At 38.8% G+C, this 18,046-nt stretch overlaps 1 protein-coding gene across 1 annotated transcript; it reads right to left on the bottom strand.

Moving 5' to 3' along the window:
- Positions 1–15,373: 15,373 nt before the first annotated feature.
- LOC113227400 (la-related protein 6) lies at positions 15,374–17,658 on the bottom strand. Its single transcript, XM_026460297.1, has 2 exons — positions 16,269–17,658; positions 15,374–16,150 (listed from the first exon to the last, which is right to left on the bottom strand). Exon 1 carries the CDS (start codon positions 17,558–17,560, stop codon positions 16,355–16,357), a length of 1,206 nt encoding a protein of 401 aa, XP_026316082.1. The 5' UTR covers positions 17,561–17,658; the 3' UTR covers positions 15,374–16,150; positions 16,269–16,354.
- Positions 17,659–18,046: the final 388 nt, after the last annotated feature.

Raw genomic sequence — 18,046 nt, 5'->3', positions numbered from 1 at the left:
AATTAAACCACACTCGAAGCGCGCCAAATTTATATAGAACAAATATATAAAATAAACTCAGTACAAAGTACTAAAAAAAACCGACCTCAAAAGTCGTTCATTCCCTAGTTTGCCACCCTTAGAGGTGGAATAATAATAATAAATACACCAAGTACTTGCACAGACACAACCAGACAGCCAAAATATTGCACCAAGAACTCTTTCCGGAATAATGACTCGTACAACAGAGGTTGCCATATTACAAGTATTCACCGGAGGCAATACTCGAAGATGACCGCACCAAAATCTATTGGGATCGATCCATTATTTATTCTTGCGAATAAGCCTGATATTGTGATACTCGATCGATTGCAGCCGAGAGTATTTCTTGTGGACATTACCATCGCGCATGACGAGGCTCTCGTGAAAGCCGAAACCAAGAAACGGCGGAAGTATCTCGACCTGGCGCACGAGATCACCCACATGTGGGATATGGCCTCCACTGAAATAATTCCAATTGTTTTGTCCGCAAATGGGTTAATTCTAGTCAGCCTTTCTGACAGCTTAAGGCGGTTGGATTTCTGTGGCGTGTCGCTTCTAACACAAATGCAGAAGGCGGACCTGCTCAATACGGCACGTATTGTTCGCCAGTTCTTGAACCTGAGTCCCTGACCCCGGCCGACTGTGCCATTGCCGGGAAATACCGCCTCTCCCATTTAAAAATTCAAACTTAAATCGTCTTTTCCGGCTTTGAGAGAGGCGACAATCTAAAATAGTTAAAATAATAAACATTTATTTCATATCCTCAATGCTGTCGCATAAAGCCTATTTCAAAATAGCAATAAAAAAAATAAAAACGAATAAGATTACACGTACACGCTTTCGCTAGACCGAAACTAATAAAAATAAAGCGTTCGTTACGCCCAGACATACGACGGTTGCAAATGTAACATATAATACCACTAAAAATATAACTACCTACAAAACCAGTTAAAAATGTAATAACGATTAGATAACCCGATGCATAACTGTAATTCAATTACTTATCGTGCAGTCGGTTAGCTTAATTAACTTATTCATCGTTTGTTCATCAAATAACTAGGCTGGAACTAAGAACAGAGAGTTAGGATGAGAGATTTACGAAAGAACTGTTATTTATGTTTGTGGCGAAATTAATTAATTTATATACATAGTTACACTACCTACGTACTCAATTTCAATTGATTTAGTTTAATGGGTTTCAAACTAGAGTGGTTTTGGTGACTAAATTTAGTTAGGTATGTAAAAAAATTCACACACAAACACACATCTCTAACTAAAACACAGATTAATATACAATTATTATACAACCACACAACTTGCTCACACATTTACATCTTTTACTTTTTTTTATTTTCTTTCCAGTTGCCTTGTCCACGTTTTATAGCTTATATTATAATAACTCATTCACCTATACAATTAATATTAAAATTTCATAACTCACTCCGTGTTGATTCTCTATTCTGAGTTACTTCTTTTTTACCAGCTCACTGTAGGAACTGGACGAATCATCAGCGTCGTAGTTCGAATGAACTGCGGCATAATGCTGAGTCTGGCCCTTTTTGCTGACACAGTACATTCAACTCTACACCTGATACAATATAACACTCCAGACCATACCCGCAAACCTAGACTAGCCGTTTTCTTTATGATTACCATTATATACCTATGTCATAAGCTTGTTTGTAATGTACTGTGATTCAGTAAATAAACGAGAAATTTGTCTATCTAAAGCAGAGTGCACGATAGGAACCTCCCCGCACGTGTACCTACAACAATCCAAGAGCAAATTTTACACTTTCCAAGTGTTCTTAATTATAACTGTAAGTGGAGTAATTTCACAAAAATAATTGAATATCATGATGGTGGAATATCGTGATGTTCAATAACTTAACAAGCACAAGTTCGATCGTGTATGGAGTGCTGCTGCCACCTTTGGAAAGGCCCTGCCCATTACCAGTTAGCTGCCTTGGACTCGGTGAAGCGAAAAGCACACAGCTTGTCGGTTCTCGTCAGTCGGTGCGCAGGAACTTTTCAACTTAGTTCCACCCTCACCGTTCCTCCTTCGGTCGACAAAAAGGTCCGGAACACTCCATCCTTATGTCGTTGATATTCCACCTATTCGCACTAAGCGCTTTGCTTCCTTCTTTCTGATGCGTACGGCAAAGGAATGGTTATACTCTGTCTGTATTTACCGAAAAGTACAATTTGGGGCTATTCAAGGCTAGAGTGAATAGGCATTGTTTAGGCAAACGCGTCCCCTCGTCGGTCACATCGTCGCTTAACATCAGGTGAGATTGTGGCCAAGCGTGTGTCTATTATATATAAAAAAACTTAAAAAAATTACAATTAATAAAGCGACATTTCTTGCAATTGCTGGTAACTGTAAAAACTTGGCTGAGTGAAGAAATACATTCCTCACAGATGGCGATACGACAAAAAAAGTCGTTAAAAAATAAAGATCTGCAACAAGGACAGAAAAATTCGTAAGATCCGCTAGATCGTTCCATAGAGTCTGTCACGGTTTACTAAAAGACGTTGGTTCGAATTCGGAAACGAATTTTTTGTAAGTGTTCGATCTAACACGTTCAGCAAGCGTAGTGTACCTCCGGTAGCTACACAACACTTGATTTTGGTATACTAAGAAACCCGCGCCGCCTAGAGAAAAAGTGCTAAATTTAACGTTCCCGCCCTGTGCAACAGTCAAATTTTCATCGTGTAGCTCAGGAGTTTGATTTTGTGTAAGACAGTACAAAAAAATCGAGGTTAAAAAAGTATTTATTTGAAAAAAGACCTAGAAATGTACTTAATAGAAAAATGAGAACAAACATAGCAAATTATTTCTGATGAATTGTATTAAAACAATCTGAACTGGCAAAGAAAAAAAATACTTAAGATAATAGGTTAATTAGAAAGAGAAAAATAAAAATAACCGAAGATCCTGGTAGTCAAACATATTGATATTCAATATTTTTTTTAAAAATCAGAGAGTACCTTACGCTAATTGGCAAATCCTTCCATAAAGATGACAGGAGTACTACTCGTATATGCCAACGATACAAGAAGAAATGGAAAATGTTTAAAAAAATACAAAACGATGCATAGCGGAAATATCATTAAAGAATTTCAATATTATAAAACTGTGTTATGATTCAGATTCAGATTCATTTATTTCTCAATATAAATTATTACAGTATAAATTGCACTACATGTCAAAGTATAAGAAATTATATTGAGATCGTCAGACAAAAAGGAAAATTATAAGAAAAGCACACAATAATTACAAATTAACAATTCATTGTATAATATTGTTGTCATTAAATTATATATCAAATATCATTCTCCATCAAGGATCGTCATAAGTTGATAACAATTATACAAGAGTATGTTAATGCGGTAAAAATTACAATAAAAATAGAAAATACTGAATTCGTTACAATTTAAAGTCCATAAATTATTTTACGGAGTATGTAGGATTTTTCAAGAAAAGGTCTTTCAGCCGGCGCCCAAATATTTCGTCAGACGGTTCAAGTCTGAGAGTAGCGGGTAAACGCTCATAGTAAGTAGGTCCGATGACACGCGGGTTTTTCTCTGCAAGTGCCATGCGTCGAGGGACTGTTCTCAAATGACCGGTACGGCGAAGTGGGATGCCAGAAACATTCACAGTACCAAATGAAGACAAATTATTTCTAACATACATTATAATTTCGTATAAGTAGAGTGAGTAGTGCGTCATTATGCGTTGCGCTACAAAGAGATTTCTGAAAGAGATATGGTTTTTTATATCTCAAAAAATTATTTAGCCGCGTTTTGGCGGTTTAGCGGACGGCAGACATACATAGACAACCAACCACAAATTACACCCAAACTCACGAGAGAAATAAATGTAGGCCACACAAATGTTTCTCCCAGCCCGGGAATCGAACCTGGGACCTGTGCGTGGCAGTCCGGCATGGTAACCGTTCGGCCACGGAGAAAGTTAAAAAGAATCATAACGTCTAAACCGTTGATTTTCCCAGAACTAATGTTTTTGTTAAATGGGTCATTACAACGACCTCTGTCTACCTAAAAAAATCATGCTACCACTACATAAAGGCCAACCTGTATATTGTGAAAACTAAAATATAACTAATATTGCGGTGACGGAATGAACAAGCCGAACGCCTGGTGGTAAGCGACACGCCTGCCGTTAACAATTGCAACGCCACTCAGAACTTTGATCGCAGAGACCGGCACTGCCACTGCGCTCATGACCTCAAGACATAATTTCCCAAAGTGGTCCCTACCGCACCCCAGTCTCGGAAGCAATTGGGGGGCGTTGATGCTGTCCAGGGAGTGCTACCGAATTTGAACTACACTACAAATATATCTTTCACCTCACTAGCTCGGAAAGGCTTTCTTTCTCATTAGAAATCTGTTTTTTGCACGCTAGCGTGGAATAGGTTTTTGAAATTAGAACTTGACGATGGACTGTGGTGCACCTAACTGTTTCTTTCGATGAAAAAAATAATGACACGTTCAAATAAGCGACTTGTCGTACATTACTTATTTATGTAATATAAATCCGTTGGTATATTTCATTCTTATCATTGTTGACATTAAATTGACAATGATAACTTATTGTGTTTATTAATTATTTTAATTTGTCGAAGAACTAAAATAATTCCAATAATTACTCAATCACACAAAGTAAAAGGACATGCAAGAATAAAAATTAATGAGGTGTAAATTCAGAACGCATCCGAAGATAAACCTTTTTCCTAGAAAAAACTAAAGTTTTCTATTTCAACTGTTTTTCTTTCATCTACCATTTTCCTCGCTATAGTGAGGTGAAAAGTTGTGTATTTCAATCGGTAGCAAAGTTGTTTTGCGACTCGTGCCTTGAAACCCTCGCTACGCCCAGGAATCAATCAGGTTTCAATACAAGCACTCAAGTCAAACATCAAACAATTAATAATTTGTGTTAAGTTAATATTAAAAATACGTGTTTTTAAATTATTTTTTGAGATAGTGGGAGTTGATTTTTTTTTATCGTACCTAAGTTGGCGGTAAGTAAAAAATTTTGAGAATCTATGCATAAAGTTGACTAGCCGTTTAGCTAGTTTACTGCTGTTGTTTTGCCTTTTCTGGGTCAAATAGTAATTAGCAGAGCTTCACGTATATTATTTCTTATGACAGGTGTATAAGTTACAACAAAAGAGTCGGCTATAGTCTAGCTGGTGATCGCACTTAGTTATAATGACAATGACCTCAGTGGCAAAGAGCCACTGCTGGGCGCTGTAGGATTGAAAGAAGGAAATACAAAACATTCTTCTAATATATTTCAAATTAATTTGTCAACAGTTAAGAGACTATACAACCTCAAATGACTTTGGTTGATTTCGCATAACAATTAGAGCGTTGAATCAATCATTTTGGAAAATATATATAATAAAATTGGGGATATACACTCATTGACTTACAAATAAATGGACGACGGGTCTAATACAAAAACCACGAAAAAAAAGTCCCAAGTCAACATATTTAAACGTAGTGACATGTAAAGGAATATGAAAGAGCTAAAACGTTGAATTTAAATTGTAATGTCATCGCAGTACTGTCTAATTTTGCTTGCTTCGCTGTCAGTCGAACAAACGAAGACTAAAGCGTGATTGACGCTCTGTATACGATTTTAACGCCCTATAAGTTCGGACACTTTTTAGCTCGGACCCGACGTCCATATAATTGTAAGTCAATGTATACACTACACGGTGTATATGGTGCGAAAACACGATTCATAAAAATTTTCACGATAAAAAAAAACAAACTTATCTCGAAATTTAACAAGAAAACCGCTTTATAGAATAGAATAGAATGGAATTATTTATTTCAGGCAGAAATTACCCGTACAATTTGTTAGTAACAATTTTCACTTAGAATAGGTTAGTATACAGAACACAACGACACAACATAACATAATATTTATTTTATATATATAAAAACAGATTTTATTTGCCCAACCCAGTATTTTAGAATTGGACAATCAAATTTGCCTGCAACCATTTTTTTTTATTCTATAGGTACTTTTCATATACCATGAACTTTTTTTACATCGACTGAACTAAATAGAACATATGTAGTATATGATTTATATTTTTCAAATGACATTAATTTTGTAAAAAATAAATACTGAAATAAAGCCAAGTATTCCTGTCGCTCGACACGCACAATAGAATCAATTCAGTATGTGAAAAATTTGAATTCTAACAGAGTATTTGTGTTTTTACGTATATTTAGAAGTGGAAGGTGATACCCTGGTGCTCCATAACACAGATTAATCCAAGCATGGACACCAGACTTTCATAAATGAAATTATATTCAATAACATGTGAGGACTATAGGTATATAAAGTTTATAATATTGTTAGTGTAAAATTATTCGGTTCATGAACTACGAACTATTAGAAATGTATTCTCGACACTGACCGTCACGAACTAGTTCGTCTTGTACGCTTCATCTTGCAATAATTCATCGGTTTTTTTAGTTCAGTACGAACTAGGAACTGCCTGCGTTGATAGTTCACCTGTCTTTTATTCAATAGGAACTTCAAGTGTCTAATACACACATCAAAAAAAGTTTGCGATCACTTCGAAAAACTGAAATCTTTTTTGTTACTGTAGATTATATTATGATTTTTTCTTCTTTTTAGATTCTTTATTTAAAAATAAATTAGAACATAAAACAATGACCCCGTTCAATTGTTTTTTCATATAAAAAGGCTTTCAGTCCTAGCTTACGCTCATTCAGAAATCTGATTTAGTCAATTATAAGCGATTCAAGATATTTTTCGCGGAAAGTTGTGATTGAAAAAATGCCAAAAGGATTATCAGAGGTTTTACGAGCTAGAATAGTAACTTTGAGGGAAGAAGGATACACCACGAGAGTAATAGCACGCAGACTTGCTATATCCCAATCCTGTGTCGTGGCTACGTTGCAGAGGTATCACGGAATGGGGAATTTAGCTGACCGACCCTGCAGCGGTCGCCCAACTGTTTTGACAGCTGCCCAAAAGCGCTATATTAGATTGCTGGCAGCCCGTGATTCAACAATCAACGCCACTAAAATAAAAGCAGAAGTCAGGGCCGCCTCTGGGCTTGAAGTTAGCACGCAGACCGTTCGCAATTGCTTGCACCAGGCTGGATTACGAGCACGGAGGTCTTGGCGAGCTCCGCTCAATTCCCGGCAACGTCAACAACGAAGATTGCAGTGGGCTAGACTTCGGCAAAATGAAGAAGGTGAGGACGAAAACATTTGGCAAAACTGTCTCTTCGTTGACGAATCCCGAATCAGCACTCATCCAGATAACCGACGTGTCCGTGTCTGGAGAAGACCAGGCGACCGTGAAAGACAAAGAACTGCCACTGGAACAGTTCAGCAAGGCGGAAAATCGGTGTCCTTTTGGGGTGGCATTATGATTGGAGCTAGAACGCCTTTGATCCCGTATCGGGGCTTCATGACAGCAGACATGTACAAAGCAGTTGCTATTGATGATATCGTCAGACCATTCCGAGTAAACCATGGGCACCAATTTGTACTGGTCGATGATAATGCGCCCGCACATCGAGCTCAACGAGTCAATGCTGCTCTTCAAGAATACGATATCACACGATTAGACTGGCCTGCCGGCTCGCCCGACTTAAACCCAATAGAGCACGCGTGGGATGCTCTTAAACGAGCAGTATGGAACCGTGAGCCACGTCCCCAGACAGTTCCAGAGCTCAGGGAAGCCGCTATTGAAGAATGGGATAGGTTACCCCAGGAAATGCTGGATAACTTGATCCTCAGCATGCCCAGGAGGATCTTCGCATGTATTCGAGCCAGGGGAGGAGTTATTTTATATTGAATTCACACCTTTTAATAATAAATTGTTGTTTAAGTTTAATTAAACAATCTTTTTCTTTCTATGAAATTTCTATCACTATTACATTATGATTAAAGGCTCAATTTTTTAAAATAAATAATAAAAAATAGTTTTATATTTTAATTTCAAACAGGGTATTCCTATTTAAAGAAAGCATACAACATAGATTTTTTCTTGATAAAGTTAAATTTAAAGAATTATAGGAGCTTATGCTATTGATCGCAAACTTTTTTTGATGTGTGTACGTAGTTTATGTGTATAATGTAAGTGTGTAAAAGAAGTAAGTGTTCATATTTTTTGGTTTGTCAAACCTTTTTTTAAATATAATGTCAAGTGACGGGATGAACAAGTCGTGCGCCTGATGGTAAGCTACACGCCTGTCCATAACAGTTGCAGTGCCACTCAGAGCTTTAAATCGCAAAAACTGAGGCGCACTGTCACTGCGTCCGTCACCCAGAGACACAAGTTCCATGTGCCTGTAATTACACCAGCACCCTTATCTTCAAAACCGAAACACAATAATGCTGACATTACTGCTTCGCGGTAGAAATATTTAACTCTTTCTCTACTGTTATTAAAAACGATGCTGTCGCTTACGTCCTTTCTAGAAAACACCGACGCTGTTAAGGTCCCCAATTATGTTATAGTCTCTACATACTACACTCAGACGTCTGTTGTGGTACGAGCCCGTTACACCATAGCCTACCACACCTCATTACAATTTTTAAAATACGTTCAAATAATTAAAAGACATAATTTACCTTGATGACCTACTGAGTGAGTGAAGTCGATCTTCAAGGCAATACTATTTTGTGTTCGATCTTTGTATTAATAATTATAACAAACTAGTGGAGTAATTTCACAAAAATAATTGAATATCAACATTGTAACTAGCATTTAATTATTTAGACTTTCCATTTCGGCAATTTAGTGTCCAAATCAAGTCCCCGTAAATGTCGTGGCAACCAAATTAGCGTGATTTACGGTAATCTATTGTTATCAGTCCGTAGATAACATTAATTATTGCTTACTGTGCAAAAATACAGGTTGCAACCATTGAAATAACAAAGTAATAACTTTAAATCCCTCTCCTGTAAAAATTTGGTTTGGGCACGCGTCTTTTACCAATGCTATCCCCGACGATATTCATCAAACTTCTCTTCTCTTCTTGTTCTATCTCTAGTCAGCCGCTGGTAGCTGTGAAGGTACCTGGCTGAGGAAAGAAAAACCTTCATAGATTTCTTACAGATGGCGCTACAACAAAAAAAGTCGTTAAAAGCCTTGGTTTTTAACGACTTCCTTTTTTGTTCTTGAACAAAGAACTGCAACAAGCGCATAGAAAGAATCATAAGGTCTGCTAGTTCATAGTATGGCGATATCGCTGATTCGGGATCAGCAGCTTGATTTTGATTGCCTCTTCCAATCGGAAACTGCATCTTTTCCGAGTCGAGGCGCATAATTGCGATTCATAACTGACCGATTGGAAACTTTTAACATTTCTAATCAGAACAATAGTTGATATAACTGACAAATGAGAAAGATATAGTGGAAAACAGGTTCATCTTCTCGCTCAGAAACTCATCTGATTTCGAAACTACCCGATAGGATCGACTCCTATTTGAATCAAAATCAAGACGTAGTTGAATCGAAGGAATTCTATTTTTGTTTCATCACAAACTAGCAACCTACACAACGTCACTTTATTATCTCCCAACAAAAATCCGACTACAAACCAAAAGTTGTTCACATTTTATTAATTCTCTATAATCTTATTGCGCCTTATATAAGAATCTGCCTACATACGTATATGATACATTTATTATGTACATATATGTTACGTTTTTAAATACAAAGGTCACCCACCTTTTTGATAGTCTGCCAATGTAACCCACAGTGGTTGACCTTCGTGGTTACATCGAAAATCGAACCTTGTTCCTTGGAGACCCTGTCCTAAAGACGTACAATGAATTATACTTTAGACAATTGTCTTCCGTCCTTTGTGTAAATAAAGCCTACAAACCTAAATACAGCTGAGAACGGGTCTCTAATATAAACATTCAAACGAAAAAAATCTTTATTTCTAAGATAATTATTAAACAAAGATTAAGACACTTAGAATTCACAATTCATGAATTCAAATTCACTTGGGATTCGAACCAACGTCTCCAGCAAACAGTGCCAGACGCCAACTAAGCAACGGAACGAACCAACGGACCTCACGAATTTTTACATGTGCTTATTGCAGATCTTCGTTTTTGGTTATTAACGACTTCTATTGCCATAGCGAAATCTATGAAAATGCTTAGTGCTTTGTTGGCATAACGTCCAACCAGATCGAAGTAAGTTAATTTTTTCGGAGTGTTCGATCTTTGTTTAACAATTATAACGTAATTATTTAGTTAACCAATAAAGATTTTAAGTATATTGGAATATGGCATGTGATTTTGAATCGAATCCACCTTGTAAGGCCCAGTGTACATTAAAATTAGAATATCGCGTTCAAATTTCGCGCTATAAATAGACCATAGGTTAGCTAGAAAATTACGTTTTTCGTACAAATCTAAGGTAATACTTACTTGATTCGGAAGCATGTAATTATCTTTACCACCTTTTAATGTACATTGGACATTTAACGCTTTTCCCATTGTAGTTTACTTTGTCTTTGTAGGTTAAGGTATCTCTAACAAGCAAGACAGGCTTATGACTATAAACTCCAGTGTTCTTGTCTTTCAATTACTTAAATAAGAATGGAAATAAACTTACTTACTATTGGTGAACCCAATAATAACGCATACACTCACATAGATATACACATCCTTTCCTTTCCTTAGAGGAGACCCGTGCTAAGCAGCGGCTCGAATATGAATTGAAACAAAAAAAGAAAAGATAAATATCGAGTTTTTGAGTTTCCGCGATTGTTACACATAGGAAATGAAACAATTAGTCAGGATCTTTTAGTAGTAGAGCTCCTTGTGAAAGAGTGCGTCCAGCGAAGTACTGCCACCTTACCTATTTCTGCCGCCAAGCAGTAATATCAGCATTACTGTGTTCCGATTTTGAAGGGTAAGGGTGCTGGTGAAATTACAGGCACATGAGACTTGTCAACTTATGTCTCATGGTGACGGGCGCAGTGGCAGTGCCCCTTACATCTTCGCGATCTGAAGCTCTGAGTGGCACCGCAACTGTTAAGGACAGGCGCACGACTTATTCATCTCGTCACTTGATATTATATAAAACAATCAAAATCGCGTATATTTGTTTTTTTTTTTCAAACAAACCAACGCTTCGGTCCCTTTATAGGGCCCATAGTCCAATCAACCGTGACATGTAAAGGGCCCGAAACGTTGATTTCTTTGAAAAAACAAATACACGCGATTTATATCTGAAAAAATAATTTTTATTTTATTATTCGGTCTTAGGTAAAAAATATATATGTTAATAACATTACTCAGCCTATCGGATACAAAAATATTTCATCAACTGACCTTACTACCATACAATACAGATACTCTTTATCGTACACAATCAAATATAAAACTAAACACAAGACAAAAGACATGCTATAACAGATGACCTTATTGGCAGATAGCAATCTCATCTAAGCAACCTCGGGGTGACAGAATAAACTTAAAAAACAAAATTGGAAATCAAACCATTGTTTCCGGATATCAATCGTGTATTTTTTTGTGTTTATATTACGCGATTATACTCCAACATTTGTGAACCGATTTGAATGATTGTTTTTTGTTGGAAAGAGGATAGTTCATTAATAGGCTCATTCAAATTTAAAGAAAGTATTCCAACATCTAGCGAAAAATAGCAAATTAAGGAATGAATCCATCCGGTTTATTACATTTCACCCATTTTCCGTTGATCGTTTTCAATAAAACTTAGCCAAAAAGATGTAATTTCGAAAACTTCTTTGAATTCAAAAGTAATAATAGCGTCGAAACGTTTGTTATCCATTTCTATCATTAAATATTACCAAACAAACCAACATTCCGGGGTCTTTAGAGGTCCCATGGACACGGTTAACTAAGATTTGAGTAAATACAGAAAAAAATGTATAATTAATAAATAGTATTTATTTATGAGAGGGTGTACGTGTGGCGCACTATAAGTTTCCGGAATAAATAAGAAAAAAATACTATAAATGGACAGAAATGAATTTATTGTTTCTCAAAATATTCTCCGTTAGCGTTAATGCATTTTTTCATATGATTGAACCAATTTTGAAAACATGTATGCCACTTCTCTGTGACAATTTCTGAAACATATTTTTCATACTCTTCGACAGCCTCTTCAGGCTATGAAAATCGTTGACCGCGTAACTGGTTCTTACTTTTTGGAAATAAATAAAAGTTCACCTTCAAAAATTCATTTCTCTGTCTGGCCGTGTGAGAACTGGCATTATTGTGGTGCAAGATGATATGACGTTTACAGTTATTTTTACGGAGTGTCAATAACTCCCGGCAAACAAATGGTTGTGTACCAATCACTATTCACGGTACAACGATTCTCCAAAGCAACAGTAGCCACGTGTCCAGTTTTATTAAAAATAGAAGCAATCATCCGCTTAGAGGCACTTTCCACGCGCGCCACTTTGGTTGGTTTTGGCTCGTCTCGAAAGACCCATACCCTCGATTGCTCCTTTGTTTTGGGATCGTAACTATAAATCCATGTTTCGTCACCTGTTACATATACCACACCAAATTTGACGCCCCTTCGTTGAATATGGTAAGCACGGCATTGCACCAATTGACACGACCCGTTTTTTGAGCCTCAGTCAAATTGTGTGGGATCCACCGAGAGAACAGCTTTTTCACACCCAAGTGTTTGTGTAGTATTGATTGTATTTGACTCATGCCTATACCTGGATCTCATGATATGTCACATGCATCACAGTTTTGATCATACGGCGCACAGCATCGATGTTACTGTAGTTCACAGAAGTGGGACGGGCGATCATCACGAAATTCGTCACTGAGATTCACACGACCGCGTTTGAATTCTGCAGAAGAGATTCTTATTGCCATTAGGTATCTTATTACTTCAAAATTATTATAATGAAGTAATTATTTAACTTTGATATTATCGGTACTTTTTTATCATTAATTTTCTCTCCCTAATTTTGGTGGCAAATCGAGTAAATTGACGTGAAATGTTAAATAATATTTCAGGTTACTACACTCGAATATTACTGTATACATCATGATAATATTCTACAATAATTAAATAATTGAAATTGATACCGAAATTAGATAAAGAAAATTATCATGATAATTACTCATGAATATATCAGTATCCGTAACGAGGGGTGAATATTTTAATTATGCTGCTAAGCAAGATGTTCTGTTCAATAACAATTAAAGTCATGGCACCAATGATCGACATTTTAAGAGAAGTGTGTCTTTAAATTTGAATAGCTCTTTTGTTTTTAAACATAATTCGCACCCCTCATGGAAGAAAGGCAGAAGGGATGTTACGTCAAAAATGTTTATTACTCCATTGAATACAGAAAAATATAACCCACATCCTCTCCAATTCTTTTAATTCTAACTTATATTTTTCTGTATCTAATGGAGCAATACACATTTTTGACGTAACTTCATTTATGCCATTGTTTCATGAGAGGTTCAATATATCAAAAGTGATCAGTGTACTTGACAGATATAATCGGGAAATATTATGCTGTAATGTGTTTCAAGAAAAAGCTATCATAATTATTACTAAAAAAAATTAAAACTGGAATTTCTCTATCTAAATCTCCAATAATGAACACCCAATCATTGACCTCACCTATACAAAACGTGTTAGTATGTAGAAAATGTTGTCCTAAATCTTCATCATCAGCCTATATTACAATTATATAATTATTTACTGGATATAAGCTCGCCAACTCTTAAAAATTAATTCAATTTATTAGAAATTGATTTAAAAAATTTAAAAAAAGATGACGAACACTGGTGCTTGTCCATCACAGGCACCACTACTACCGAAAAAGATTTTTTTCTTATACTTGGGCTAAAGGTACAAGAAACTACGCCCGGACGGAATGACTCTCATCCCTTGGAGTATGGGCCGGGCACTGGTATGGGACGCCACGTGTTAATCTCCAGCACGCCAGCAAGTGGGCTGGCTCCGCAGCCGACCTGGCGGAAAGAATAAAAAGTAATAAGTACCAAGAGCTCGGTTCCGACTACCTATTTACAGCCTTTGGAATCGAAACCCTTGGGCACATATATTGAAAGCACATATTTCTCCCGGCCCAGGAATCGAATCTGGAGCCTCTGCGTGGCAATCCGGCATGGTAACCGCACGGCCGAGGCAGTTAAATGTTATATGTTTTTTACATATTTTACGTACGTGTATGTTACGCGATAACTCCGGCAAAGGGGAACCGATTTCGATTATTCTTTTTTTGTTGGAATGAGGGTAGGTACCTCAGTCCCATTTATTTGAAGAAAATATTCCACCTATAAGGGCGGCAAACTAGGGGATTAATCCAGTTTCGCGCACTTTCCGTTAACCGATTTCAATAAAACTAGGCAAATACATATAATTCCACGAACTTTTGAGGTCAGCTTTTTAGTACTCTATACATTGACTTACAGTTATATGGACGTCGGGTCCGCGCTAAAGTGTCTGAACTTATAGGGCGTTAAAATCGTATACAGAGCGTCATTCACGCTTTAGTCTTCGTTTGTTCGACTGACAGCGAAGCAAGTAAAATTAGACAGTACTGCGATGACATTACAATTTAAATTCAACGTTTTAGCTTTTTCATATTCCTTTACATGTCACTACGTTTAAATAGGTTGACTTGGGAAATTTTTTCGTGGTTTTTGTATTAGACCCGTCGTCCATTTATTTGTAAGCCAATGACTCTATACTAAAAATATTCATCATTAGAATACGTATTTAGGTCCTTATATAGGCCGGCATGGTACACGTTCGACCACGGAGGCAGTTGAGTCTAGGGCACTTTCCAGAACACCCAGACCACAACCAATTTAGAAAACCTCGTTTCCTAATTTGATCCTGCTGGCAGTCGAATCCGGGACCTCCTCATCCACATAAACTGTTGGGCTACCGACATCGTCATTAGACCATCGTTAAACCAGGTGATTTCTAGTATTAAACAATGGTTATCGTAAAATATTATGTCCTAAATGTTAACTATTGTTTGGCTTCTAAACTTATATTACAAGCGGCTTTATATCCTATTTAATGTTTTTACAATATTTTTAATGCATTTTGCAGTTGGGTAACAAAAATCGCCGTCACACCGCGCCAATCGATTCGTCAAGGCAGACAGGGTCAAAAGTGGACCTACTTTCCTCCAAGAAGGTCGGATTATTGAAATAAGAACAACAAAGTTTCTCCAAATTCTTATAATTATAATTCATCTTTTTATTACAATAGTTTATTAACTATTACCAAACATTCAATACGATCGTTCATAACGTTTAAATTGCAAGCAGTTACGTATGCTCTAAATAAGAAAAAAAATAAATACAACAGACCACGAAAGTAGAGTTACGCAACTCGGAACACATTCACCTTCTATCTACATTCTACATCACAACAAAAATCTTAAAAGTAACATTAAAAAAACTACGAAAAGTAACATGACATGGCGCGACTGACTTAAGTTAATAATGACTTATTTTTTAGTAAAAAATGTATTGAAAGGTTAGTACCGCCATAACGCATCGTGGTGAATAGTTTTGAAGTGCAATTCGATCTCAGTGCGGACGGAAACCGGCGTGGTATCATTCCACTGCCTTTTACTTAAGTTTTAAGCACATGGAAGCATGCGTTCGTTCCATTCGCATTTGCCTTGCGTAATAATAATCTGTTCACGCTCTGTTATCCGCCGTAAAAGTAATGTCGGCCGATCTTCACAATCCAGATGATGATAGAGTCTACGATCGCTCTGAATGTCGATTTTGTTATATAGTTTTGTGCACACAACTCTGACACAGTTTCGACGAAAACTCGACCACGACGCGTGCGCGCATCACGACGTAATAAATAACGCAAATTACAAATAAATAACTCTAATAAATTACAATTTAACACAAGTTAAACAAAACACAGCTGTCTGTGACTTAAAACTAAATGAGCTCATCACATATTTTTCATATTATACAGATAAAATCGGAAGGTCCATAATAATAATACCGACGACAAACTTAACGTCTTATCTACGATCACGTTAAGTTACGAGGAAACAATTGAGCCGCTCTGCGTGGCGCGGATATATTCTGAAAACTCAAAAAGAGTAAAGTAACTTAGTGAAACACGCGATCACGTAAACAATGAGCGGCGGCGTTTCCTCGTACGAAATAGATTAAAAAACTGCGGCGATCGTGAAAGGCAGTTATCCAACGCGATTAGAAAGGAGTTACGGTCGGCAGGCGCGGGCGCTTTCTAGCGCGAATAGAGCGCGAGGTCCGAGATGCGGCGCTGGCGCGCGGCGGCGTGGAAGCCGCGCGTGCCGTCGGGGCCGGCGGGCGCTCGCGGCTCGAAGCGCGGCGCGCACGACAGCCGTCGGCCCCCGCCGCACTCGGTGCCCGACAGGGAACAGCCCGATAGCCGTCGCGACAGCCAGCCGTCCGCGCTGCTGCTGCTGCCCGTGCTGGCCTGCGACGCGCGCCGCGACCCGCCGCAGTAGAACGACACGCCCGAATCGGAGCTGTGGCTGCAAGTGGACGGCCGCCGGGGCACCCACGTCTGGATCTCGGGCGAGCGCGGTGCGAAGAACCCGCTCGAGTTCCGCCTATAGAATGGGTTAGCGTATCGGTAGTCATACTCCGCCTCGGAGCCGCTGCAACATGAGGAATACTCGCACTCGTGTCGACGCGGTGGCGCGCGTCTGATCGGCGCTTTTCTCTTCGGCTCCTTCGGCACTCCGTTCAATTCGTACACTTTCATTCCGGTCTCGTCGACGCTCTGGAGGCGCAGCGCCTCCCTCGCGGCCTCAGACTCCGTAAACTCGACTAGGGCACATACACAATTGACCAAACTAGGGTTCTTGTTTAGAAACTGCCGCACGTCGGCCGGGACCGGGTTTCCGGGCCGTAGTACGCGAACTAGAGCGATTTCACCGCAACTAGCAAACAATCTCGACACATTTTCGACCGACGGACGATCGATTGGCATCCTGACGGCGACAACGGTTCTGGACGGGGTCGTTTCATCGTAGGCCGGCAAGGGGTCCACTCGGCGCAGCTTGGTTCCGGCCTCGTTGATTTCTAGCTTTGTGGACCTCTTGAGCGCCTCGGCGACGACCCGCCAATCCTTGGTAAGGTGCTTGACTCGCTTAAAGCTGGAGATAAGCTTCAGGGAGACGTAGCCCTCTTTGTTGCGCCGAACGTGCTTGAGAAGGAAAGCATCCTTAGTAATGTTAGCGTCCGAAAAGTAAAACTCTACTTGAGAGACGATCCTGTCGGCGAGTTCGTCATCAGGAGGAGTATAAGGGGGCTCATTGGCCTCGGCAGCGACTTCGCAGCCGGAGTCCTTGCCGCCGCCGGACCCGGCATCAGACGCGGAATCGGAGAGGTCTGCGTGCTCATCGGTAGAGGGGCGACGATCGGTGGCGATGCCCTCATCTTCGGGTAGCGGGGAACCCTCCATAGTGCGACGCCGAACAAGGCTTATAGCATGAGAAGCGAGAGGCGCGTGCCTCGCTCGGTGGCGCGGGTCTAACTGCGGGCGCGCGGCCACATCACGCGCGTTATATCACGTCGGTCGCGACACACACGACCGGTAAAAGGGGAGTTCGGAAACGATGGCATTGCAGACGCGGTGACGCGCAGGTTCACTGATAAAGCCTAGAGGTTACCGCACATAAATATGCTCTACATATGGTAACGCATTCGAAACTAGGTGTAGTCCCACGCGTTACATTGTGCTTTTGTTGTCATAGGAAGCTATTATATGTTGCTATCCACGTATAAATCACGATCTGTAATCCAAACTAATATTTTAAATGGGAAAGTTACTCCGATGCAATTTCGATGAATTTTGAGATGAGATAGATGGGACCTAGTAGAATGACACAGGGTACTTTTTGTCACAAAAATAAATCTTAAAGGTGGTGAAATAGGGAATAAATGTTTG

This window comes from Hyposmocoma kahamanoa, unplaced genomic scaffold (assembly GCF_003589595.1).
Source record: "Hyposmocoma kahamanoa isolate Upper Pololo Valley unplaced genomic scaffold, ASM358959v1 210, whole genome shotgun sequence".
NCBI classification, from domain to species: Eukaryota; Metazoa; Arthropoda; class Insecta; order Lepidoptera; family Cosmopterigidae; genus Hyposmocoma; species Hyposmocoma kahamanoa.
This window is presented reverse-complemented; position numbering and strand designations above follow the sequence as displayed.

Bases quoted from the DNA above. Each gene is read 5' to 3' on its own strand.
- LOC113227400 (XM_026460297.1), bottom strand. From the start codon at position 17,560: ATGGAGGGTTCCCCGCTACCCGAAGATGAGGGCATCGCCACCGATCGT.